The 26274-nt window shown below is 37.4% G+C and overlaps 1 protein-coding gene across 2 annotated transcripts in view; it reads left to right on the plus strand.

The window, feature by feature from the left end:
• Positions 1–2673: 2673 nt before the first annotated feature.
• tmem63a (transmembrane protein 63A) overlaps positions 2674–26274 on the plus strand; it is a 61118-nt gene continuing 37517 nt past the window's right edge. The window contains exons 1-11 of one of the 2 annotated variants that reach the window (XM_041252749.1): positions 2674–2785; positions 3271–3272; positions 14385–14574; positions 20671–20750; positions 21017–21089; positions 22977–23014; positions 23390–23532; positions 24063–24114; positions 24354–24462; positions 24872–24942; positions 25680–25760. In XM_041252749.1, the coding sequence (XP_041108683.1) occupies positions 14410–14574; positions 20671–20750; positions 21017–21089; positions 22977–23014; positions 23390–23532; positions 24063–24114; positions 24354–24462; positions 24872–24942; positions 25680–25760 (812 nt within the window). In that variant the 5' untranslated portion in view covers positions 2674–2785; positions 3271–3272; positions 14385–14409. The remainder of the gene's footprint in view (positions 2786–3270; positions 3273–14384; positions 14575–20670; positions 20751–21016; positions 21090–22976; positions 23015–23389; positions 23533–24062; positions 24115–24353; positions 24463–24871; positions 24943–25679; positions 25761–26274) is intronic. The other variant, XM_041252748.1, reaches the window with a different exon arrangement.

The raw sequence follows: 26274 nt of genomic DNA on the forward strand, positions 1-26274 counted from the left end.
CATTGTAGTAATAGGCACTATAACATCTTTCCATTATGACGTACTGCCGGAACAGCCAAGAGACAGTTGTGCTCTTTTAACACATGAATTACACTGAATTATTTCGGCCCTGAAAAAAAGAAAAAACTTTAAAATTCTAATTGAAGTTTTGTTCCAAAAATGAATACAAATCGTGTGTGATTTTGGGGGAATTCAACGTCTGTTTATTTAGCTGCACAGATTTATGTTTCATGATTTCAACTCTTAGTTCTTTGGTATAAAAGTCAGGCCAAGTAGCTGGATCATAAATCACAGAAAGGTGCCTCACTGGGTACCGGGTTTACAATACACGATTCAGTACCTTGTATTTGCTGTTGATGTATATTTCCAAAATCCGATGTCTCTGATTCGGGTGTTTCCTCTGGCTCAACTGTTGTTTATTTTTCATGTGAAGAGGAGGTTGGCAGTTCCGTTGCTGCACTATACTTCCATCTGCTGTTGTCGGCCCACTTTTAAACCATTTACTGTTTTTTTTAGCATTTTTTTCCTTCTTTTTGGGAAATTTCTAGCTGTCTATTCTGCTCTTTTCGTTTTGAACAACCTGACTTATGTTTTGATGGCCTATTCTATATACCTTACGTTATGTACTTATTACCACAACTTTGGAAAATTAGCTTAATTCCAAGCGTTTTTTTTTTTTAATTTTTTTTTTACCAGGCAAGTCTGTTATGGAATATTGGGGTGTGATGTAGGAGTTTGCAGAGAATTAAGGTTGGCTGATAGGCCTATGTGTTTATTTTTTCAGAAGTATTTGTGATTATATTTGAGGCAAAATATTACTATTTTATTCGTCTAATGCAAGTAGACAATTTCATCAATCCGTGTTTAACACTGTCAAGAAGACACCAATATCAACAGGGGTACAAATTGTTGTCAGACTCTGGCTTCTTGGAGAATGAGATCAGTTTTTCAGTTACTGTTGGTGTTGACATGGATTTCTTGTCAGAGATGGTGGTGAATTTGCTAGTCTCAATTGAAGTATCTAGTACTGTACCTCTTCATCAATGTCAATCTGTAAAAAAAATATGAAGTTATGTATTTATTATCAGAGAATGTATGCAGTGCTAATGACGTTAAATGGTTAAACGGTACTTTGCAGAAGTGACAATATAGTCTTGCAAAACATACCACCATATCTCTTCCTACAGCAAAGCTGAGTCACAATATGACAGTCACAAGTCTGCATATCTCCTCATGCCTCTATAGCAATCAGCAGTGTACAAGCCTTCTGATTTGCATGATTATTACCCACTGACAGCATACATTATTGAAAACAAAAGATACATAGTTTTGAAAAATGTTCAGTTTGATAAACAATAATTTGTTTGAATTACCTTTGCTACAGGACAGTGCTATGTACTGACTATTTGATAAAAGTATTGTGAGTTCACAGCCATTTTCTTTGGAAAGTGGTGAAACAGACTGGTAATATGATTAGTGTTTTTTGTCCTTTAAATTTCATCTATAGGTTATGTTTTGAACAATAAATATTGCAAATGAGTAGGGGTTCTGATTTTAGGGTTTTACCTGTTTTTACCCGATTTCACCCATCCCACGGAAGCTTATCTCAGTATTAGGGTTAAACCGAAATACTCACTGAATAGGCAGGACTGAACAGTATATGTATAAACACATGAGCATTTGTCTGTGATTCAAATGCACATTTTATTTTCTTGTTGAATAAACCTCAATCAGATGGGGGTACGCAGTAGACTAGATTATTTGGAAGTGGGTACAGGGCCTAAAAAGTTTGAACTACCACTGATTTGCAATGTCTGTGATGATCTCAGACAAGCAATCCCCAGTGGAAATGGTGGTGTGATTTGCCACTAGAAACGCTAGTTTCAAATCTGCTCTTCCCTTTTTGTCGTTAAGCTCCAACCACAGGTGCTACTTGGAAGCAGTTTATTTTATTCAAGGCAGAATCTGGTGCAACATTGTTAAGGTTTCGTTGTTTTCATACCTGTCAACCTTTTTGAGCCCCGTTTGTATACCAGAGTTTTCAAACCCTTAAGAAATGCTTTTAAACCTTCGTCTCTGACTCATAGTATCAAAAAATATGAAATAAAAAATACAAAACTTCTCCCTGTTTAGTAACTGAAATCTGCAGGAAAAAAGCTTTCTCATCACGTGTTGTGTTCGTTATTATTAACATTGATAACATTATAACATAATTTAATATTACAACTTCATAATTATTGTCCATAATGAACATAAGGCTTTGATTTGCTCATAAGATTTTCATCTTTCGGCCGTAAGAAATACGGTAAAACCGTACGAGTTGACAGGTATGTGTTTTAGCATCTTACTGAGGCTCTGCAGTATTTGCAGAAGCCTTTGGCTGTGTCTTCTAGATCAGCAATTAGCTACCCTAAAAAAAGACTACTTTACTTAGCTATATTTACTTTCATTGTTTAAAGATGCGCCCTATTAAATCTCCCTGTTTTCAATATCTTTAGTAGCCTACGGTATGTCAAGACGGTCCAGGTCTATTACTTAGACAAATAACAAAAAACAAAAAACAAAAAACACACTCCACCGGCAAGTCCTTTAAACGCAGGAAACACTAGCTTACACACATTTACTATAAAAGCAGACACGTCGGCAAAAGCACTGTGCGACTGATAAGAGAGTGAATGTCACAGGAAGTCCAACTTCTACCGAGTGCGCATGGGCGGATCTGTTTAAAGTCCTAACTTTGTTTTTCTATTTGAAAGTTTTGGAAACGGGGACAACGTTTGTTAAGGTATGACAGTTTTAATAATTTTGAATAAGCTTAACACTCGTAAGGAACGTAAAACGTGAATAATGCAGCTTGTTGAAGTTAATAAGAGTCTGCAGTGAAAAATGACTTGTTCAGTTTTATAACAGGAAACAAAATAACGTTGTATAGAGTTGAATCGAAACTATTCAAAACGAACACAGCTGTTTAACGTTTTGAAGTGCTAGAAATCATACAGACAAACCATGATACGCATGTGTTCAGTTTAGAGTAAAATAAGTTTTTTCTTAAAGAAACATGGGTTACAAAACTGTTTACACTCTATTTGGTGCACACAAACTGAGAATTGAACAAGTTCTTCAAACATTTTACTTAAGTAATATGTACAAATATTGTGCAAAAGACTTGAACTATAGGAATGTTCAGTTGGTTTATGGGATCGTTTATGCGCTGATTCATTGCTTACATTAAACATAGGCAAATCACACAATGATTACAGACAGTTTCAGTTGTTTCTTTACCGTTTAAGTGGGAAACATAATGAGTTCTGTGACGCTTACCTAAAATTATAGCATGTCACTTTTAACAAAATTACATGGTTTGTACATAGGCTCAAAACAGTTTATGCGAAAACAATAGTGTTAATCTGTTCTGAGGTCAGAGTTGCAGTCTGAGTTATGAAAAGTCAGTCACTCCCTACGTGGGTGTTTCGGGCCACATGCTAAGCTAACGAGCTACAAGGTCAGGGAAATACATAGGCAAACATCCTTACACAATGTTTGATCTAATATCATTGGAAGTGAATGCAGAGACTCATGGTGATATTCAGGGTGGAATCTTTTACTTTAAAAAAAAAAAAAAAAAACTTTTTTGTGAAGAAATTCTTAATGTTTTTGTAATTTATTTTTACACAAGTAGTTACATTACACAGTAGCAAGTCACTAATATCAAATTCTAAAATTCAGTTTTATTGCTGATTACTTATGCAAATCTTGTCCCTTTTCTGCATAAGAACCTGCATCTTCTGTCTTTGATTTCCACTTTCCATCTTGCTCTGTCTCTACCTCTGTACCTCTGCAAACCAGGCCCTTCCTGTATGAAAACATAGCATATCTCAATATTTATTAAATGGTTACTTCATAGAGTCTGTTTTTTTAAAAAGATATTACATTTTTTACCATTTAATGACATGGTATTTGTTCTGTATATTTTCTTATATTGCAGTTTCAGCTTGGATCATTAGTGTGACGTGATTAATAGATACTAGGAATTTTTTTCAGCTGCTTTGTACTATTAAACTACAGTATTACTATTAAAGGTGATGAAATGTGTTAGATATCCTGTCTTTTGATTGTGTGCAATAAATGAAGCCCACTGCATCAGCATAAGGTTCCCCACCTTTTCACAGATAATCAACTTTTCATTGTTTTGTTTAGAAACTGCCCTGATTACCGAAAGGAATTTCCTTCTGAAGCAGTTTGTATGTATAGTAAATAGTAGTCCACCTAGGCAAACCCTTTAAGTTATTCCAAATAGTAATATTTCTAAGTTCCCCCTTTATCATGCTGTAAGCTGATGGGCATAACTTAAAACAGAAAGGAACCTGTTAGAACTTGTTCATTGCATGATGACATTTCCTGCCTATTCCATTTTTCAGTACCAATTAGTAATCGTGAAAAAGTGTCTTATGACAATCTAAATTAGATAACTACAATAACTACTCTCCATTCACTCATGCTCATTTCTTCTTTTCACCTCTGGTGGAACCAGCTGCCAGAATATCTCGGGACTATTCAGTCTTATACTATCTTCTGCCATTTCTTCACAACTCGCCTGTTTATACTACACCTATATAACTCTTGATCTATTCCTCCTGCTGTAGACTTGGCTGGGTTTGCACAGTATCCTTGCATTGCTAGTTTTCTTTCAAAAGATAGGTATCTTTACTTATAGTCTGTGCATCTGTACATTTTTTAAACAAATAAACCGGCAAATGAAGCTAAATGATAATTTAATCTAACCTATACTTTAAGTGACAAGATGTGTGCAGTTTTATAACTAGTCTATATATACTTACTGATCACAACACGGCAGACTGGATGCTCTATGAAAGCCATCTTGCCTTTCTTTCCCCAGAGACTGTATATCGACCACAGCTTATTGGTTCCCATTTTGCAGTGACCCTCCTGATAGTCTCCAAGGTTATGGCCTCCAAAGGCACTGAAGTATGTTAACTGTAAAAAAACACTACATTTCAGAATATTAAATATAAAAATGAAACAAAGAAGCTTCATATTATTATAGAAAGGAGTGGTGAGGGATGAAAGTAATCGAAATCATTCTGGACTGACAGCAATTTGCTTTTCAAATAATACAGTGTCAAAAGATGTCAAACCCCTGCTATCCGGGAGAGTGTTTTTTTTTTTTTTCTTTTTTTCTTAAATGTAAACCAGTGGTTTACAGGCAATCTGTGTTTTAATTATAAAAAGCTTATTTTGTGGTATGAACTTTTTTAGGTTTTTCAATTAGATTCCATTTACTAATTAGAATAATTGCCAAACTGGTGTAGTTTTTGTCCTGTAGCTTGTCACCAAGACTGTCCAATTCTGCTACACTTGTCAGCAGATCTGGCAGAACTTCCCCTTGAGCCGCAACATTGTCGCATTAGTGCCCGCAGCTCTCGCTGTTCTTTTTGTATCGCGTCCAGCTTAACCAAAACTTCCATTTGGAAATCTGAGAAAAATATGTTACAATTTAAGTTTACATCCTAAAACATTAAAAAAGTAGATCATAAATACATCAGCATTAGTAGATTGACTATGAATCATGTACACATTGTTTTTTGATGCACAGTGTAGTACACTTCTAACCAGGAGTTTTTGTTGGGTTCTGCCATTGACCTGGTGACTTAGCTGGAGGAGATACAAATCTCTGGCTTTGATGTTTCTGGTTGTGAATTGGTTTCATATTTGCCCCTGCCAATCAGAAAGATTTTTTGCTTCAGTCAGTAAACATTTTAACACATTATACCATAGATTAGGGTGACCATATCGCTCCATAATGCTCTGGACACTAAGATAAAACAGGATTTTTAATTTTCCCTTAAATTTAAAGAAATTAACATGTAAACTATTATACCTTTGCGGAGATTACTATTGTTGCATAATTAAAAAATATGCCTTGTCTCAAAGTGTCCTGGACATTATTCGGCAGATCAGTGTATCTAGACTTCTTAAGAATGTCAAGGAGATTCAACAGCATTGTGCATTATTTGATAGGTGGCAGCCCATCTTGTCAAGTCAACAGCTAGGGAATCTTCCGCAGGTTCAATATCAGATGACAATGTGGAATGTTGGTCAATTATGTTCCAACATTCATCACTGTCTAGGTCTTGTTGATCAAGGGGATTGGCAGCTGGGGCTTCAGTAGTGCTGTTATGTCCCCCTAACTCAGGTGGTTGGACATGGAGGCGTGGAGATTGAGGTTGACACAATATCGTTGTCATCAATGTAGTCTTCATGGTCTGCTGTGTCTTGATGATCAGAACATACAAAACTGAATAAATATTGAAATACGGAAAATATGTTTACACAGTAATTTTATGGAGCCTATATACTGATGCTAAACAAATGTTATTATACTGTGCAATATGCAAATTAGGGTCTGCTGTACAAAAGGTTCTGTCTAAATAGTTGTTATTAGTGTTATTACTTGTTAATAATTGATATTTGTTTCACTTATTTCCATTTTATTTCCTGTGAAAAAAAAAGAATAAAAAAAAATATATATATTACAAGTACATGGCGCCATAATACCCAACCATATTTATTTTTAATTGTTAACTAACCTATCAAATTTGTAGTCCAACTAGAATTACATGTCTATAGATGTACATAATGCTTGTGAAAAGGCACAATTTATACAGAGGCTCTATTGTCATTTGTTTAGAAGCAAAGGCCCTGTTGTAATGGGAATTAGGGCGTACGTCATTTCATCATATTGTAGCGGCGCATGTGGGTCCTCAGCGGCGGTAAGGGAGTCAGGAAAGAATTACAGGTTTAATGGCAGTTAGAACTACCGTTTATTGTTTATTGTTTTGCTCTCTTAGAAAATTGACTTTTACACGCCCTCTCTGTCGATTTCTCTCTCGCACTTCAGTACTCGCACCCCCAAACAGCGGCAAGTCGCCCCTTAAGTACGCCCCACCTCCCCGTTCATTGGCTGCGGGGTACAGTATTTGCATACTCAATCCTCCAGTCACACCGCACAGCAGCTACGTGTCATGATCAACAGGAAGCACGAAACAACAACAGATACCTAGCTCACACACACACGATAGTTTACTCTCAAATTCAAATAACGGGCATTCAACAGCACGTAACACAAACAGGCAGCGACCGTTCATAAACACAAATTCGGTACGCAATCATCCCACGGCATTCGCTAAAATGTAGGTACGTCAGATTGTCTGAGTATCGAAAACCATTGGAACATTCGGCAGATTCTGCTCAAGACCCATGCCTGTATCGTAACTGAAAATATACCCCCCTCCAAAAAAATATAGCTTACTGACAGAAAAGAACAGAATTTTGTTTAAAATATATATGAATAAAATAAGAATGTCCATAATATTAATGTAAAGTAGTTAATATTAACATTTCAAATAATTAAAAAAAGAGAACATCTATGATTAGTGTAAATGTAAAGGCATTAATATTAACATTTCACAAAATAGTAACAGTTTTACTTTTATGTACTGTATATGTACCAAAAACGTGTGTAAACTGTGACGATGATGTCTTCTGTCGTAATTTATCTCAAATGTAACCCTAATCTAACAGTTATCTAAAAAATAAGACTTACAACAACACCTATCTAACATAGTAACACAACACTTATCTAACACTACATTAATACTAACATTTATCTCTTTATCTGTCTAATCTTTCTTATCACTTGATGCACTTTCTTGTCTCTCCTCTCTCTACCACCTTCTGAGAACTTTGCTTGAGCACCTTCACTTGATTTAAGCACCCTAAGGAGCTTGCGGGTTTTCCAGTCTTAACTACCAATAAGAATGACAGTCTTGATTTACTTATTTTGCTTTTATTTAGTTACATTTCCTACAACACAGTTTATTCTTAAATGTTGTTAACCATTTTGGTTATATTCATGCATATACAAATCATGTACAAATCAGATATGAAATCCATTATTATCCGACTGACAAATATAAAAATGTTTATTCTGCCCAAAACTCGAACACAAGTGACTGAATGAACACGAATAATGACTTGTTGCTGACGCTGAAGTCTGATCCGATGTTTATGCTGCTGTTAAATACAAATATGTGATATATGTATATATAATTTATAATTTATATAAATTGCAGTTCAATCCTGTAAACTTCTCTAAAAAAACTAAAACCTCCAGTATAATTGTGTGTGTGTGTGTGTGTGTGTGTATGTGTGTCATATATATATATATATATTTTTTTTTATAGACACACACATATATATATGTGTGTGTGTCTATAAAAAAAAAATATATATCTACGTGTGAAATTGCTCAAACAATGATTGACTTACTCTTGCAGCTTGGCTTGTCCATGTATAGGCTATTTTCATAATCGGCTTAGTTTGCTAACAAAGTTTTATTAAAGCCGCTGTCCATAGTTTATGCTGGGATAGGCAAACATTTGTGTTTATTATCTAACGTTGTCACAACGTTGCATTTTTCTCAACCAAACCACAACCTTACCACAACATTTTGTATTAGTCGATATTTAGACGTTTCTGCAACGTTATTAAGGGTCCTTTTAGTTTAGCAACGTTGCCACAACATTTATTTTGGACCAAGTACATCTCTAACGTTGTCCCAACTTTGCATTAGCCCCAACCAACCCATAACCTTACTGCAACGTTGTGTGTAAGCTGGGTTAAGGTACAATTATTCAGCAGGTTTCATTTGACTATGAATCAAAATTGTTTAATTATTCTATAGGTAAATTACACAATTGTAAATGCGATAGTGGCAAAATACATAAAAGCCTCAATTTACGATGGTCTGTCTATATAGCAAGATTTTTTTTCAATATATTTGAACACTATTAATGTTATAATTTATTCCATATGATATAACTATTGCTTTTGTCTGAAAAAAACCTTCACAATGCACAAACAGTATTCCTAAATCGCTGTCAGCCATGATGCTAGAACAGATATAGAACTAAATCATTTAGCAAACCTGTCCGAGTGTGTCCGCCTAACAAAATTCCACCTTAACTAACAGATGGTAAAAATTCAGTCTATATAATAAATAAATAAAATAAACAATTTTTTTTATTTTGGGATGTTAATTTAAGTGTGTTCATAGAATGATGTTTTCGCTTTTGAGTTGTAACAAAGGCATTTGTACCGTTATAGACGTGTTTTTTTTATAGAAACATTTTCATACTAACCTTTGTACTTGATATCATTCATTAAAAAAGGCCAATTGATGCCTATGATTAATGCGTTTTGTGACTAATTTGAAGCTGTTATGTTTCAATATTAACTAAATCGAGTAATTTAATCAAATTGATTAATCTTATTATATACCTGATTTATTAAAATGTTTGGATATACTGTCTTGTTCACAGTTATATTAAAATAACATTAGAATATGTTTTGTTGGAAAATAAAAAAGAATATGTTTTTATTTTTTTAATTTTTTTGGGGGGGGAGTGAGGTGAGGTGGGGTGGTCCACTTCAATTCACAGAATACCGTTCCTCCACCTTGGCTCGGCTTGACGCCCCGTCATTGAGTGACTCTGCCGGCTGTCGTTCTCACAGATTTGGCAAAAAAAACCAAAAAAACTAAGGCAGTCAGTCAGCCGTGTGTTCCTTAATCAGGGCTGTGCTTAGACTGCCCCACTGTCCAGTAGACCTCGCCAGCTGCCTCGGCCCACCCACCTTGGTGCGTTGAGCCAAGAAAAAAAAAAGTGTGTTCTCCCTTCTGCTCTGTTCTTTTTCAAAGTAACTGAGCTCTCACCCACCGCAGCTTCGGCCTGCGTGTCTCCCCTGGTGCATGCTGCACTCTGACCAGGTGGCTGACTACACGCTGTTAGGGAAGGCACCACTGAATTAGCTGCCCTCCGGTGCTTCAGTACCTCGATGCACGCTCAGCCCTTGGTACTTCTGTGCCTCATGCACACGGTGCTCTGTGCACGGTGCACACATGCCTGTCGCGGTTTAGCTCCGTGTTTCTCCCAGGTGCATGCTATGTGCTGACCAGGTGGTTGACTACATGTGTTTGGATAGACACCACTGCATTAGCTGCCCCCAGTGCTTAGGTACTTTGGTGCATGCTCAGCCCTTAGTACTTCGGTTACTCGGTGTGCACGCTGTGCGCATATTGCCTCGGTGCTCTGTGTACACGGTGCCTCAGTGCACATGGTGCTCGGTGCATTCAGTGAGCATAACGGCTCGGTGCATGCGGTTCTCCACGCCCTCGGTGGCTCCATGCCCTCTACCTGTAGATGTTTGCTCCACTCGACTGTAGGCTACTGCTGCCCCGGTTCTGTGACTGCACACAGTCCAGGCTAGACACCCTTGTCCAGTTGCTGTGATTGAACCTGTGTGAAACATCTCTCTATCTCTCTCTTTTCTGGAGTTCCTGTGCAATTGCTGGAAGCCAGCTTGCCACTTCCCTGGAATCAGAAATTCTGCTTCCTGGACAGGCCGCTGGACATCCCTGCATGTAAATATGCTGGAGCTCCGAGCAGTGCACTAGCCAACGAATGGCCCAAAGAGCTTTATACATTTTCCAGCCGAAACTGCTGTTTCCTGCCTTCCTCGAAGGTTAGGAGAGAAAAAGCAACAGTTCTCCTGGTGGTCCCTAGATGGCCCAGGAGAATCTGGTTTTCGAACCTTTGCCAGCTGCTGCAAGAGAAGCCCTGGGAGATCCCTCTGCATAAGGATCTCCTCAGTCAGGCAGAAGGCACCCTCTGGAACCCAGAACTGGGCAGACTCCAGCTGTGGATCTGGCCCCTGAACTGGACCATCTGTTTGCCTTAGAGCTCTCAGATGTGGTTGTTAGTACACTGCAGAATGCTAGGGCTTCCTCCACAAGAGCACTGTTTTCTTACAAGTGGAGGTATTTTCAAAAGTGGTGTCAGTCTGACCAGTTCTTCATTTGCTATGATGAAAGGACTCTGGGTCAAGCCCTCTCAAAGCAGCAACTAGCCCACTGGATTGTGGACAGAGTATCAACTGTGTTCAGTAATGCCGGCCTACCGCCACCTGGGAGGGTGGCTGCACACTGCCAGAGGTGTGGCAGCGTCCTGGGCTATCTTTCGAGCTGCCAGCTGGGCTACGCCACATACATTCAGCAGCTTCTACTGACTTAATGTTGTAGATCCTTCTGTGCCTTCATTAGGCACAAGGGTCCTTGGGGCTGTACGTTCACACCACCAAGTTTGTGGTAGTGAGGCGTCTCTCGCATACTATTCGCTCATGCACTATAGCGACGGCTCTGGTATACTTTCCCAAAAGTACTGGTTGGTGGTCGTCTTCGAATTGAAAGGGAACAATTGGGTTACTTACCGTAACCCTGGTTCCCTGAAAGAAGACATCCACCAAAAAGATCCACCCTTGAAGATCCACCCTTGTAAAAGATGAACTGAGGTATGCTGTGGTTACTACAGGGAAAAGACGCTTGTATCCGAGCCATAAATGGTTCTTTTCGACACGTATATAAACTGACTCGCAGATGTCTCTTTTCCCTATTAGCAGGAGTCTTGAACACAAAGCTTTCGTTGATGTTTATTGCAGGGTACAGAATCATCTTGCAACCAAGAGGTATAAAGCTTAACGCTGTCTTCTCTTATGGAGCCATTTTAGACACAGAAACCAATTCCAGAACCAAATTGGAAAACAATTCAAAGTTCTGGCCGCAACTTGCCAGTTCTTGTAGGACTTTCACATAAAGACCTATACATTACCTCTACAACTGTATTACATTATTTTGGACCATGGGTTGCCTCACCCTGCATGGGATGAACACATGATCTAATCATGACTTCCTTCTGCTGTCTCCAGCTTTCGTTTCCTCCATAAATCCTGAGCAGATGGTCAGATCTATTTATGATCTTGTAGAGACCCTTTGTTTCGGGTTCAGTTAAAGGCCACCGGCCCGAGGCTTATTACCCCCCTCCTTTGTGCTGGGTGCTTCGGAAGTTACTCCAGTCAATAGTTCACATGCTGCACTGCATACTGCATGTTCAAGAATGAATCCAAAAGATTATTTCAGATATGTACTTGTATCAAAAAGTTATTAATTCCAGGCAATTGTGCCTCCGATACTGATACAGTACCAAGTTCATTTTCAGTTTGAATTAATAAACACATTTCACATGAATAATAATGTAATCTCCGGAATCACTAAAGTTGGGTGTAAGGATGGGAATTTTAAATGTTTAAAAGTATAAAGTCTAAGTGGTTAAACGTTGAATAATATTGTAGACGTATAAATGGACAAATTTCACCAAATGCATATTTTATAATGTATTCAGTAGTCAGTCCGCCACGTATCCACCTGCTCTGGTGCCACAGTAAGGGTGGATATTATAAAAAGGAAGGGGTTTGGCCAGCACAGGTACATCTCCATAGTGCAGTGCAAACACAAAGAGAGGCATTTACGAAGATAAAAATAATAATGCAAATGCTTTCAAACTGATTTTAATCTACTGTGTTATCAACTAATGCCCATAAATTAACTGAAAAATTTGAATTGAGTGACAGCCCTAATTTCAGTATGTACTTTGGTGTGCAAGTTTCTTTTTTATTTTTTTATTTTACTTTGTGCTAGTCTTTGCAATGTTAAAATGTTATTTGCTTATTTAGGGTTTCTTTGTTTAGAAAATACTAGCCAGGGCTGTCGGTGTACATCAGAATGCAATATAAAGAGAGTGTATGTATGTAGATATGGTTTAAATGTTTAAACGCTGACACCTGCATAGCATTTAGACGTTCATAAAAATGTACTAAAAGCACATCCTTAGTAGGGTGACCAGACGTCCTGGTGTTAGGTCAAATAGTATCGCTGCCAAATAGTGCCACCTGGCAGTATTTGGCAGTAGTGCAAAGTAAGGCCTCCCTGCCAAATAGTGTCTCATTGATTACGACTAAAGTAACTGTGCAATATATTGTATAACCATCATGTTGATTTGATATTTTAATTGTTGCATTCTTTGTTTTTGGATATCAAAACACATACTGTACTGCTAATTGGTGTATTTACTTATTTAGCTTAGCAGAATACTGTCTACCTTTACCATTCATTGTGTGTAATTATTTGCTGAAGATGCAAAAATGTTTTCTCACTGACACTTTAAAAATATAGTTTTATTTATAAAAAGTATTTTGTAAAATAAAAATGTAAATAGTATAAAATCAGTTATCAGCACATTTTGGACTGTGTGTGTGTGTATGTATGTGTGTGTAGTATATATATATATATATATATATATATATATATATATATATATATATATATATATATATATATATATATATATATATATATATATATATATATATATATATATATATATATATATATATATATATATATATATATATATATATATATATATATATATATACATACACATACAGCTCTGGAAAAAATTGAGACCACTGCAAAATTATCAGTTTCTCTGGTTTTACTATTTATAGGTATGTGTTTGGGTAAAACGTACTGGTCAAAATAACAAAAAAAACGCAGTGTTGTCAGACAGACAGTCGGACTCGAATAATGCAAAGAAAATAAGTTCAGATTCATTTCTAAACAACACAATACTAATGTTTTATCTTAGGAAGAGTTCAGAAATCAATATTTGGTGGAATAACCCTGATTTTCAAGCACAGCTTTCATGCGTCTTGGCATGCTCTCCACCAGTCTTTCACATTGATGTTGGGTGACTTTATGCCACTCCTGGTGCAAAAATTCAAGCAGCTCGGCTTTGTTTGATGGCTTGTGACCCTCCGTCTTCCTCTTGATCACATTCCAGAGGTTTTCAATGGGGTTCAGGTCTGGAGATTGGGCTGGCCATGACAGGGTCTTGATCTGTTGGTCCTCCATCCACACCTTGATTGACCTGGCTGTGTGGCATGGAGCATTGTCCTGCTGGAAAAACCAATCTTCAGAGTTGGGGAACATTGTCAGAGCAGAAGGAAGCAAGTTTTCTTCCAGGACAACCTTACATCCAGCAATACTAACATTTTAGGACCCCTATCCCCTACAGAGCAAAGGGTTGGGCTGAAGTTCGAATATAACTTGTCTCTTACACCTCGTCTGGCAACTTTCCAAAAGTGAGTTGGTTGCTCCTGGTATTCAATAAATCTCTATTCATTACGAGTCGAACGAGGTGCTACACATGATGGGAGCATCTTTTGAGCCCAGGGTCACTTGTTCACTTTAGGTTGACATTTCTGAACTCAGTGGGCCCGAAAACCCCCAGGTGACTTTTATTAGCAATATCTGAGACGGTCGAGCAACAGCTCTGGTTGAGTTGGTATAGATCTTGATTTAATGACAATCCTTATTGTCCTTTTGAAATTTATGTATTTTTTTTTTTCAGTTTTTTTTTTTTAAACTAGAAGACGATGAGCTTGGAGATGCGCCATCTGGCTTCTGCCACGTTTGGCAAAGGAACTGAACATAACGAAACTGGTAACTGCCATAACCAACCACAGGAAAGCGTAGTGTTCCAGGGGCTGAGCTTTGGAGGCATACATGTTGTACTTCTTATATATTTTATTTTGTTTTTGGTAAGTAACTTTTTTTTTTTTAATGTAAATGTTTGTCAACATTCCAAGACCAGTTTTTGCTGTGATATTACAAAAGAGGAATTTCCTTAGTAATATTTTTTGTGTTGTGTTACCACATACAGGACACTTGGCTTCTATTATTACTGCAAACACTGGTACGTTATTTAAAGCGTGTGTTGGCGTACTGTAGCCTGCAAGACTGCAATTTGATCTTTTAACTTTTAAAGGTTGTCTGCAGATGTGTGTGGTAGTGGGGATCCTATATGAGCTGTATTGTGTGTGTGTGTGTGTGTGTGTGTGTTCATATAGGAAACTGTACCAGATCTGCTATAATGCATCTTTTTGTATTTTGTTGAACATAAAATTTTAATGGGATTTTATATTTATCTAGATTCTGGAGTAGCAGTTGGTACAAAAGGACATAGAAAGTAGTAAGCTAAGTCTGATCTCTATTTACATGTGTAGAAGGGTGGTGGGTAATTCACTGACTCAGGAGACAGACAGGTGAACTTGACAACACCGCACAGGTGCCCAGTTTTATTTCAGGGGTGCTTTGGGTTTCTTTAGCCCGCAGAGGGCGCTGTTGGTCCGTGGTCTGCTTACCAACTATGGTAAACAGAACCACGGGAATACCAAGCAATGGTAAACAGTCCAGGAGCACTTGCAGGTGTTTTAAAACAATAATGCAAAAGTCGAAGGCACAAAGAAACAGGGAAAATAAAACTGTAACAAAACTACAAAGAAAAGGTGCTTCACTTTGTAGCGATATCCTGGTTGCCGCTGCCCGTGCGACCCGGATCACCGACCTACGCTGCTGGCTAACTAGCCTGCTCGGCTATAATATTCAGGGGTCTGCCCAAGGGTTCCCCGCCCTCACTGTCTCGCTCTGAAACTCTGTCTTGTTCTCTCCCGACTGGTTCTCGGTCCTGGACCAGCCCTTCCGCACTCTTGGTGCGTCTAAAAGGGCAGATCTTAGGAAACAGCAGACCATTAACTTATAGGGCTAACAATCTCCCCAAGATTCGCCTCCCAGCCATTCAGAGAGGGGAAAAGTCCACACACCCACTTTCCCACCTCCCTGTGTCACTGCCATGACTCACAGGCGGTTGTTGGATGACTGCTGCCCTCTTCCTGCAGCACTATGAACATGCCAGCAGAGTCAGCACAGATCTCCCCTGCTACAACATGCTTGAAACTGGATTATTTCAAATGCATGAATTGTACTATAAACAAGAATCCTTTTGGGCAGGCGTGTCAAAATTATTACCCCTTTTCTGAGGCTAAATGTTATCCATGAAACAAGACATAAGTTCATATGCCAGAATATGATATGTTTTATGTTATTGTCTTGATGCAGATTATATATTTCAGGAGGCTGGTCTGTAGTTGAAAAAACTCCTCCTTGCTTGGAAAATGCCTCAACAGAAACTGCTTTTGCTGCTGAATAGAAAATGAATGGCCTTGTAGAGTAGAGGATTCTCTCACATTGAGAAAATGGAAGTGTTTTTAGTATAACAATATTCTATTGTTTTTGTTTCTGCTGTCTGACACAAAGGTAGGTTCTGTAATTTACAGGAAAATTAGTTTTGCCTGGAATATCCCAACAATGTAGAATAAAAATGCATAATGGTTGTCACAAGGGTAGTGAGGCAAAATCCTGGTCCTGTATTTCTGTCAAGAGTTGATCCTTTAATGTAAGGTTTGTTAATCCCAACTCTTGTATTGAAGTAATGTCCAATACCAACAGGTATTACAATGTTTTTTCTTCTGACATTTTATAAATATTCTTCCTCTTGATATAGTTTTAATGAATGCTTTACTGAGATTTCGAATTTGGTTGTTTACTTGAAAAAGTATTAAACAATACACTGCACCACACGTGCATTACAGCCCAAAACCAACTGGAGATTGTATGTGTGTGTTTTTTTTTTTTTTTTTTTTTTGTGACCCTTGTAATATTCTACTTATATTGATTATTGTAAACATTAGGAATGTGCCTCGGCAGTGCCTTCGTGATACGAAGGTCAAGATGAAATATGTATCACGATACAGTACATTAAGTGTGAAACATAAAAAATTGACAGAATTGTTGTCCTATTTGATAGTGAAAGTGTTTGAGGTAAGACAATATTTGGTCAAATAAGATTCATAGGGCCTCACGCAGTAAATGGTGTTAAATTATCTGAAATACTGTGTGGTATGAGAAACCCATACTGCATGCAAAAAAGAAAGGCATCACTGCTCTATTCACTAATATAATAATAAGCACAAATAAGGCGAGCTAAATTATTCATTTGCTAGTCATCATAACACGCAAAATGCTGCATGCGTTACACACCACTCCAAAGGATAGGTAGTCCTGCTCTCACTTTGTCAGAATAACAGCGACCAAGGAGGCAGCAGCTACATCTTCAGTGGGTCACAGTAGGATGAGGGGAGGCGGCCCGGTGTTAGGCAGATTTTTTGTACCCTTATACTAAATTTTGTATCCCCTTAGATGTAACGCCTGTGTAGGTCAAGATCAAGTTTTGCATTTAATGTTAAGGATAGTTAAAATGTCACGGTCAAGGACCTTTTTGGATAAATATATGGGTTACTATCTGTGTTCCATTGTAAACATGACCCTATCTGCACTCTAAGGAGTTATAAGCTAGTTTTACATTTGACCTTAAGGAGAGGTCAAAGGTCACGATCAAGGCTATTTTTAAATGGAGCATATGTGGGTTCATATATGCGTTCCATAGTAACCATGACCCTATCTGCACTCCAAGGAGTTAGTCTAGTTTTACATTTGACCTTAGAGAGGTCATAGGTCAAGATCAAGGTCATTTTTAATAGCACACATTAATTCCCTTAGGCTTCCGCTACCTTGTACCTTAGATAAATACTGCAGTATGTGCAAATTGACCATAGCTGAAATTTGATTGGCTTGCAGTGGCCATGTTTGTTTATGTAGCAACTTGCTTTCAACAAACTTGACAGACAACTTTGCCAAGGCTATGTATGCAAAGTTTCGCTTCGATGGGCGTAATGGTTTCAGAGAAGAAGCCGTTTGAATATTTTTGATAAATCCAATATGGCCGCTGAACCATGTGACCACTAGTCTACGCTCCAGAATGTGTATGTGTAGTATACTTAAACAGCATACCGTTTTTTCCCTCCTGAATCGAGTGTCCAGCAATTCACCATAACAAAACTCAATTATTTGCAACTGAAAATTTTAAGAACTATGAAACTATATGAAGTTTCTCAAATGTAAACATCTAACATTATGTACATCCAATTATTCATCATTGTGATGCAGAGCACTCCAATGCCTGACAGTTTGCATGGATGTAAAATCCCTGTACCCCAGTGTTCCCAGGCATGAAACTTTAGAAGCATTTAAAGAGGCACTGGTAAATAGAGTAGATAGGATCATGATACCTACGGAAGAAATATTAAATATGATCAAGATCGTTTTAGAAAATAGTTATTTTACATTTAAAATAGAAGTTACAAACAGAATGATGGCACATCAATAGGCTCAAAATTAGGTTTGCATTTTGCAAACACATATATGGGCAAATGGGAGGAAATGTTATTGAGTAAACGAGACAAGAAACCATTAGAATACATAAGAGATGTGGATCACTGTGACAAAGTGGTTAACAGTGTGATGGTGCAGGAATGCAGCAGTGATCAATGAACAGACAGACAATGATAATCCAGGTGCAATTATATTTTATTTGTAAATCCAATGGTCTGATGACAAAAATACAGCAAACAATAACAATGCTAACAGGCAATACAGCAGCATGTATTGCTGTGTTTTAATCCACAGGTTGGTCCTGAAATAACAGTCTTGTTCCTAAACATCCACAAGTAACACAAAACACACACCCACAGTGAGTGCGATATGCTCATGGTGTAAATACAGTTATTTGTGAAACAATAGTGAAGTGTTGTCCGGGTTTAGTGCTGGCCTTTCGCGACAGCTTCATCGTGTTAGCTGTCTAATAGCAACAAACAAACAGATTTTAGACACGACAAACAAACAAAACACTCACGATTACAATGCAAGTCTCCTCCCGGTTTGCCGTTTAACCATAACAAGGAACAGATCACTTCGCTACACCCCCTTTTGTACCGTCAGTCATGACCCCTTGGTTAACTAGGTCAACTGCTCCTCCAGTCTGCAGCTGCCACGTCGTTTCCCTTCTGGTTCGATGATTTAGTGTATAATAGCTCCACCCCCTTTCTAGGTGACAGACTTCCGTCTAACCCTGGAAATTAATTGTTCCCTTTACACAGCGCCCTCACAGGTTTGGAGGGCGATTTATCACCAAAATTGTCACAATGACATTTAGAATATGCAAATGATATTCACCCTAACATTTCAGTAGATTTAAGGTATTAAAAATCTTAAATTGACTTCTTGAGAATTGAAGTTGGCAAACTCAATTGTCAGGGATTGAATTTCATTTTTGTGTGCTGGGGGGGATAGCCCTCCTATACTGCGGTGGGGGATTCAATAATTTTAGGGTGGAATGGCAAAAGAAAAGGCACTTTTGTGTGTTTTACTGCATCATCATTCACATTGGTGTTAAGGCCCGCACACACCAGATGCGAAACGATTTGTACTGGGGCGACACAACAACTTCACTGCGAAAACAGTGTACACCAGAAGCGATCACAGAAACGACAACAGCTGGAAATTTGCCAGATCTTTCGGAAAGTATGATTACTAACAAACTCAATATAAAATGGCTTATAGGTCAGGGAAATTAGCAACTGCAAGTAGGACCTTTACCTCCATTTTCAGTGAAAGTGTATTATTTATGTAGCTATTTATAGTTATTATAGCTATTATAGCTTGTTATTGAATAGCTTTTCAATGTTACCATCCATGTCTCCAACAATCAGCATTTCCCTACAGTCTCATAGCAATTTTCAGTGGGTCCTTTAAAGCATTTAGACTGTTAGCTTGCTTCATTAATGATCTCATCAAGCTGTAGTGCCCCACAATCATCTTATAATTTATACTAATAAAAAAGAATACTTAGTTTTTAATCAGTTAGATGTGCGGTTCTCTCTATGTAAAAATGAAAGCATAACAGAAAATCAATAGAAACAAGCATTATTGCAAGAGGGAGCGTGACCTTAGATGTGTTGAGAAATGTAGTGCCCAGTTGATTTATGACCCATGACTTGTGATTTACAAATTTAAAATATGATACAGAAAACACATAATGCATTTATTTGTTAACTTTGCAGGCTGTTCTGTAACAGTTCAAATCCAAAATCTGCCACAGGGTTCATATATAGCACATTAGGTGTGTTTACACTGCCATTTCTGATCTGGATCAAATGCATCGGTAGCATTTGATCCTGCTCAGTAATGGCAGTGTAAACGCTCTGCGATCGGATCAAATGCGCCTCTCGGGGAGATGGTACAGATCCGGATGAAATGCATCGGTAGCATGTGATCCTGTCAGTGTAAACGCTTGACTGGCTCATGTTCCGGCATGCACTGTGGCACAGTGATGTCTTTTGTTTAGAAGGCGGGCGCCAGACTGAAACATTCCCTCCAGCGCATCAGAGGAGCAGATAAGAGAACAGATAAGAGTCTTCTGTGTTGTTTTTTTCTTTTTTCTTAAATTCTTGAGGACAGGAATAGAAAAGTTTGCTGTTTCTTTTGTTTTTGCCTTCTTTGGAGAAACTGTAGTACTTCCTCTTCCTTGTTGCGTCCTTCAGCGGGATGACGTAGAACATAATAACGTAAAGCTCGGACTTGCACTCAGTACGCATGCGAAGACCTCAGGCTGCATGAAAGTTGATCCTAATCAAATGACTGGGTAAATGCAACCTGACCGATCATGATCAAATAACTGTGTAAACACAACCCCACCGATCGTGATCAAATGACTCTGTAAACACAACCCACTGATCGTGATCAAATGTACCGATGCATTGATCCGACTCAGAAGTGGCAGTGTGAACGCGCCTACTGACTTATCTTTGTGATAAAATATACTTCGTTAGATGGTAACGAAGAAGGAACTGTATTTTGGCTCTGAAAGATTACTGCTATTTTGTATGTTTGTTTCCCTTTAGGTCCTTCTAGGAATCTTTGCCATCATAAGGAGGACTTTATGGGATTATGGACGACTCGCATTGGTGTCTGATACTGATAGGTAAGATTCTGGGATGAAATTAATCACACTGTATATTACACAAGAGCAGGGGATGACAAGGGATTTGATCTTGTTCTGCTTCATTTAAACTTTTTTTTTATTTAGCATTGGTTAAATGCATGTGCCACAAGATAAAAGTTGCTATGGATACTGTGATCTGTATAATCAGTGAAGCCTTATCTGAATGTAGGATCATTCTTATACTATACTACAACTCTCTTATATACTACAATGCTACAACTCACCTCTGGTCCCCAATCTTGTAGTTATACAGGAACTTCACACAGACGATATGCAAGGCTCACTTCAACAAATGAAGAACTTGAACAAGACAATAAGGTAAAATTGTGTAAGAAGACTGAGGCCTTATTATCACTATGCAAAAGAGCCAGACTCCCCTGCATGTGTGGGTTCAGCATATCATTGACAGAAGTCGTAATCTATAATGGAAGTGCATCACACAATACTGCCCATTGCACATGCAATTTTTTTAAAGGCAAATTTAAAGAGTAAGTAGCGGGGTTCTGAAAAATGTAGTGTTACATGTCCCCATGTGTTGGTACAACTGTTTAAATAACGTACCTGTAATTTTTATTTTCATTGTTAACATCCTGACAACTTTTTACACTTATAATTTTAAAGTCTGTTTCAAAGCTGTTTTCAAAATTGCTGCGCTGCTTAGCAATAAAAAAAACAAAAAAAACATCTGATTTGACAACTGCTTCGCAATATTGTCAAAGATCTGGAGTCAGAAACATCTAAAAGTAAATACCCTTAATATTGCTGCGTGAACCAAATATGAAGCTTACTGCTGCCACCTACAGGACTGGGGTGTACCTTAATCAATGCTGTTCTATTCCAGAACAGTTTTTCAAACAAGCAAGTATTTTAAGGTTTTAATTTTGCTGCAGTGCAATAGATTACCACAAATATGCAGATTTGCATCCCTTTCCCATTCTGTGCGTCTTGTCAACTCAAGACAAAATATTTTTCTGTCCAGTGGTGATCTATGTTTTTTTTTTTATCGCTCTTCCTGCAGGGATGCGCAACCTTTTTCTATGCTGCACCTTTTCTTTGCATACATTTTGTTGCACACCACCAGAGAACCCAACTCCCCCCCCCCCCCCCCCCCCCCCCCCCCCCCCCCCCCCCAAACACATTCTTAAAAGTTTTGGATTTGTACTTTCCGATATCATTTATAAATGTTGAAAACGTGTATCACAAATTCAACATTCCTAACATATATAAATCTGTAAATTTTTACACTTGGTGAGTCAGCATTTAGCTAACATTTTTAACAGCTATGTTGGCGATTGCCTAACAGGTAAATCTGAAAAATATTATCGTTCAACAGTTAAATCTTAAAAAATAAATCTAGGTTTTCAGGGAAAAAAAAAAAAAAAAAGATTGTCAGGTAAATCTAAAGCTAAATGAGCCCCCGCCCATGAGCTTTTGATTTGGCATTATATGCTGCACAGCTGCCCTTACACTGCAGGAGCCAATCTCTCCACTTCCCCCTCCTCTGCATACAATGGCAATTATTTTAATTTTTTTTTACAGATTTCAAAACTTTCAAGAATGTGTTTGTTAACATTTATGTACTTAGGTAAATCTAGGATAAAATATAAGATATACATTAAATCCGTGAAAAAACACCTGTTAAAATATTAGTGCTATTTGTTACACTTGGTGCCCCATACATGGAAGCTGCCATTTCGGCTCAATTCGGTGCAGTTTGTATTGACACTCATCACTTCAAACATTATTTCTCTGTTTCTACAAGTCCTACAGTGATTGTCAACTGCTCATTTAAAAGGTAAGAACAGAATAATTAGCTGTCATTTATTTAAAATGTTGTAGCCTTAAAAAAAATAAGAAAAAAAAACTTTTAATGTTTTACAGAACTACCCCTTCAGACACAGTCGTGCCTCTGACTCTCCAAGCTCCCCCCAGGTGGGCACGCCCCACACTTTGTGCACCACTGATTTAGAGGACAGATCTCAAACCCCAGTGCACTAGAGCAGCCATTTTGAAAAGAGCTTTGAAACAGATTTTAAAGTGTAAAAAGTTAGGGTTAGGAAATGTGCATGACTTGCATTAGCCATCCCTGTGCACCAATGATTTGTCATAGTTATGACAATTGGGAACACCATTGTGATGCTATTTTACTTTCTGCAAAGTAAAATGTGTTTTTTTTTTTTTTTTTTTTTTTTTTGCTTTTTATAGGGATTTTGTTCTTGGATTACATTTGTCTTCCTAATGGAGTAAGTAAAGCTGCAGGTTTTGTTTTAATACACCTGATAATTTAAAGCCTTGATCAGTGTTTGTTCCAGGACTTGCAGACCAAGGGTCAATGGGACCCCCTCTAAAAATTTTAGGGGGCTACATTGAGGGGGTCAATAAGTTTGATTCAGAACCAATCACCATTTCCTATTTTTGTTTGTTTTAAATATGCCAACAGAGTTTACTGACCTTTTGTTTCTGAAGAACAAAAAATAAACCATTAAATGGCTTTGCCACATCTTAGGCAAGTGACTTGCTTAGTGTGGTTCTTCTGTGATTTCTCTATTTACAGTAATGGCTTGGTGTGGAATGTATACTGTTACTGACATGCATGTATTCTTTTTGCTTGGATGTAGCGAAGACACAGTTAGAGAGAAATGTGGCAATGACGCCTTGCACTACCTGTCCTTCCAGAGGTACCTCATTGGCCTTCTAGTGGTTTTCAGCATCACATCTGTTGCTATTATCCTGCCTGTTAACCTCACAGGAGATTTATTAGGTAAGACTGTAATTACATTTGCCTACATGTAATGGTTTAAATATTTTGCAGCTAATTAAATAATTCTGTCAATATTTATTGTCATACCCTTCCATTTGTTATGTAGTTTTGAAAGAAGGACATGCTATAGCAAGCATGCATTTTCATTTTTAAAATGGTACTGTTCTATATAGTAACATAAAGGGAGCTGTCAGTGTCGTCTTTATTATAATCTGTTAAGATGTTACCATTATGACGTGAACACCATTCTCTTCAGATAAAAATACCTTTACACGATCTAAAAAGGCCAGCCATCTAAGTAAGTGGAGTGCAAACCTAACTAGGGGAGAGTTTTTTGTTTTTGGTGTAATTTCACTAACTCTTGACTTGAAATCCCAGCCTTAAAGCCTGTCTACTATTAATTTTCATTTTTACACTTTGCTGTAATACTGTACATGTTTTACTGTAATGTCTGAACTTTTTGTTTTAACAATAAAAACCAATCAAATGTATTAACCATTTTTTTTCCATTTTAATTTCTTTAAATGCAGACAATGACCCTTATAGTTTTGGGAGAACTACAATAGGAAACTTGAGCAAAAAGTAAGTACTCAGTTTCGGTCAGGATATTCTTTCTAAGAGTGATAGGATTGTATTCCCACATACTCAATTTGTGCAAGGTTGGTTGGGATAAAGACTGTGCTGTTCTATAATAAATAAATATATATATATATATATATATATATATATATATATATATATATATATATATATATATATATATATATATATATATATATATATATATATATAAATAATAAACTTGTCTTTGTTCATTTCAGCAACAAACTTCTGTGGCTTCATACTGTATTTGCAGTTTTGTATCTCATTCTAACAGTAATAGCAATGAGACACCACACATCACAGATGAAATATAAGGTCAATGACTCTGTAAGTACCAGACAAATGAATATGTGATGTTAACATTATTAAATTTTAAAACTGCTATTTTTCCAAATATTATTTTTATATGGTGTATGTTATGATAAGTGGAATCTTTCTTTACTCTCATTTGGATTCCAAGTCTACTGCAGTAACTAGACAACGTACAGTTTTGATAAACAAACACAGCCTACTTGTCTTCAATATTGGCTAAATGTTTTGGGGAGTTTTAAGTTAGGCACATATATTTTTTTTTTTATTTAATAGTTTTTTTTACACAATGTAATATACTTTAATTGTACTGTATACAATATAAAAATGGACATGTATGGTAACAGATTGAACACATTTGGGGGACGCTTTTATGTGCTTCTACATATGCTTCATTAAGAAATTCAGTGTGTCTTTTCCTTGTTAGGTGAAACGTACCTTATTTATAAGTTCCATATCAAAAGATGCAAATAAAGAATCTATCAACGGGTACTTTAAGTAAGTAGAAAGTAAATGCATTTATATTTTAAACGTTATTTGAATGGTTGAAATGTAAAAGCTAAGGCAATGTATTATCTGCCAGTAGAGTAGTTGCCTATACATATGCCTTCAGAGATATTGTTGATGTCTGATGAAAGTGACCTGGCTCTCATCGTGCCAGTACATTGACCAGTCAGTTTTCACTGCATCTCGTGCCATTTTAATTAAATGCATCCTGGTGGTTTTAAGAGACTTCATGAACCTTTTGTTGTGTTAGCTGAGCGTGAGCTTTTTCAAAATTGTACTCCCTGCACTATATATAGAGTTGATATTGCATTACATCATACATTATACATAAATGCATCAAGTACAAATTAAATGAAAAAATATCAGTGTTATGCACATAAGCATCAGAAATTACACATTCAGGCTTCAATTTATTTTATACCTCTTGTAGTTGTGTGATGCTTTATCTGCTTGGGCATGATTGGCCATTTTCATTGTTTGAAAAGGTAGGTGACTTCATGTTAACATAGGTTATACTTGCTGGTTGTTACTGTAAGTTTGTAAGGTACTCTGGTGCCTTGTTAACACTTTTATATAAGTACTGATAATACAGAAGTCTGAGACCTTTGGGAGGAAAACAAGATAAGAATGTGAGGGAGAGATGGTTTTGCTGAAATAGCAATGGTGAGAAACTTGCCAGTTTAGTAAGCATTGTTTTTCTAATTTCTTTCTATTTTTCTTGATTTTAGTGAGGCTTACCCAGAATTTAACATCTTAGAAGTCAGTATGTGCTATGATGTTGCAAAACTAATCTATCTGGCCCAAGAAAGGTAGGAATGTTTTTTGGTATTCTGTCAAACTATTCGTTGTCAGCCTTTATTCTTTAGGCTCTCTCTGACAGGACAGCATCTCTGGCAATGATGTATAGACCAGGAAGGGAGACCCGGACACAGAAGAGCTGCAGTAAAGCATGAATGTGCACATTTAATTATAAAACAAATAACAGTATAACACTGGAATAAAACAAAAGCCATGGTGACCAAAATAAACAGTTTCACAAAAGGACTGTACAAAACACTCGCAGATGTACGTAAACAGACAGGGTGGGTGAGACAGCATGGAGCACAGGCAATCCTTCACCTCTCAACAACATCAACATTAACACACTAGCCATTTCACCATTTGTGATCACCTGTAGCTGGAGCCTTAATTTATCATTTAAACATTTATTCAGTTGATGGATTCAGCGACATTCCCACGTGTCTTTGTAGGGAGGATTTTAACTCCATCCCTGCCATCCAATATTTCCTACCCACATACCCATGCCATGCGCACACACACACA

The sequence above is a fragment of the Polyodon spathula genome, chromosome 6 (genome assembly GCF_017654505.1).
Source record: "Polyodon spathula isolate WHYD16114869_AA chromosome 6, ASM1765450v1, whole genome shotgun sequence".
NCBI classification, from domain to species: domain Eukaryota; kingdom Metazoa; phylum Chordata; class Actinopteri; order Acipenseriformes; family Polyodontidae; genus Polyodon; species Polyodon spathula.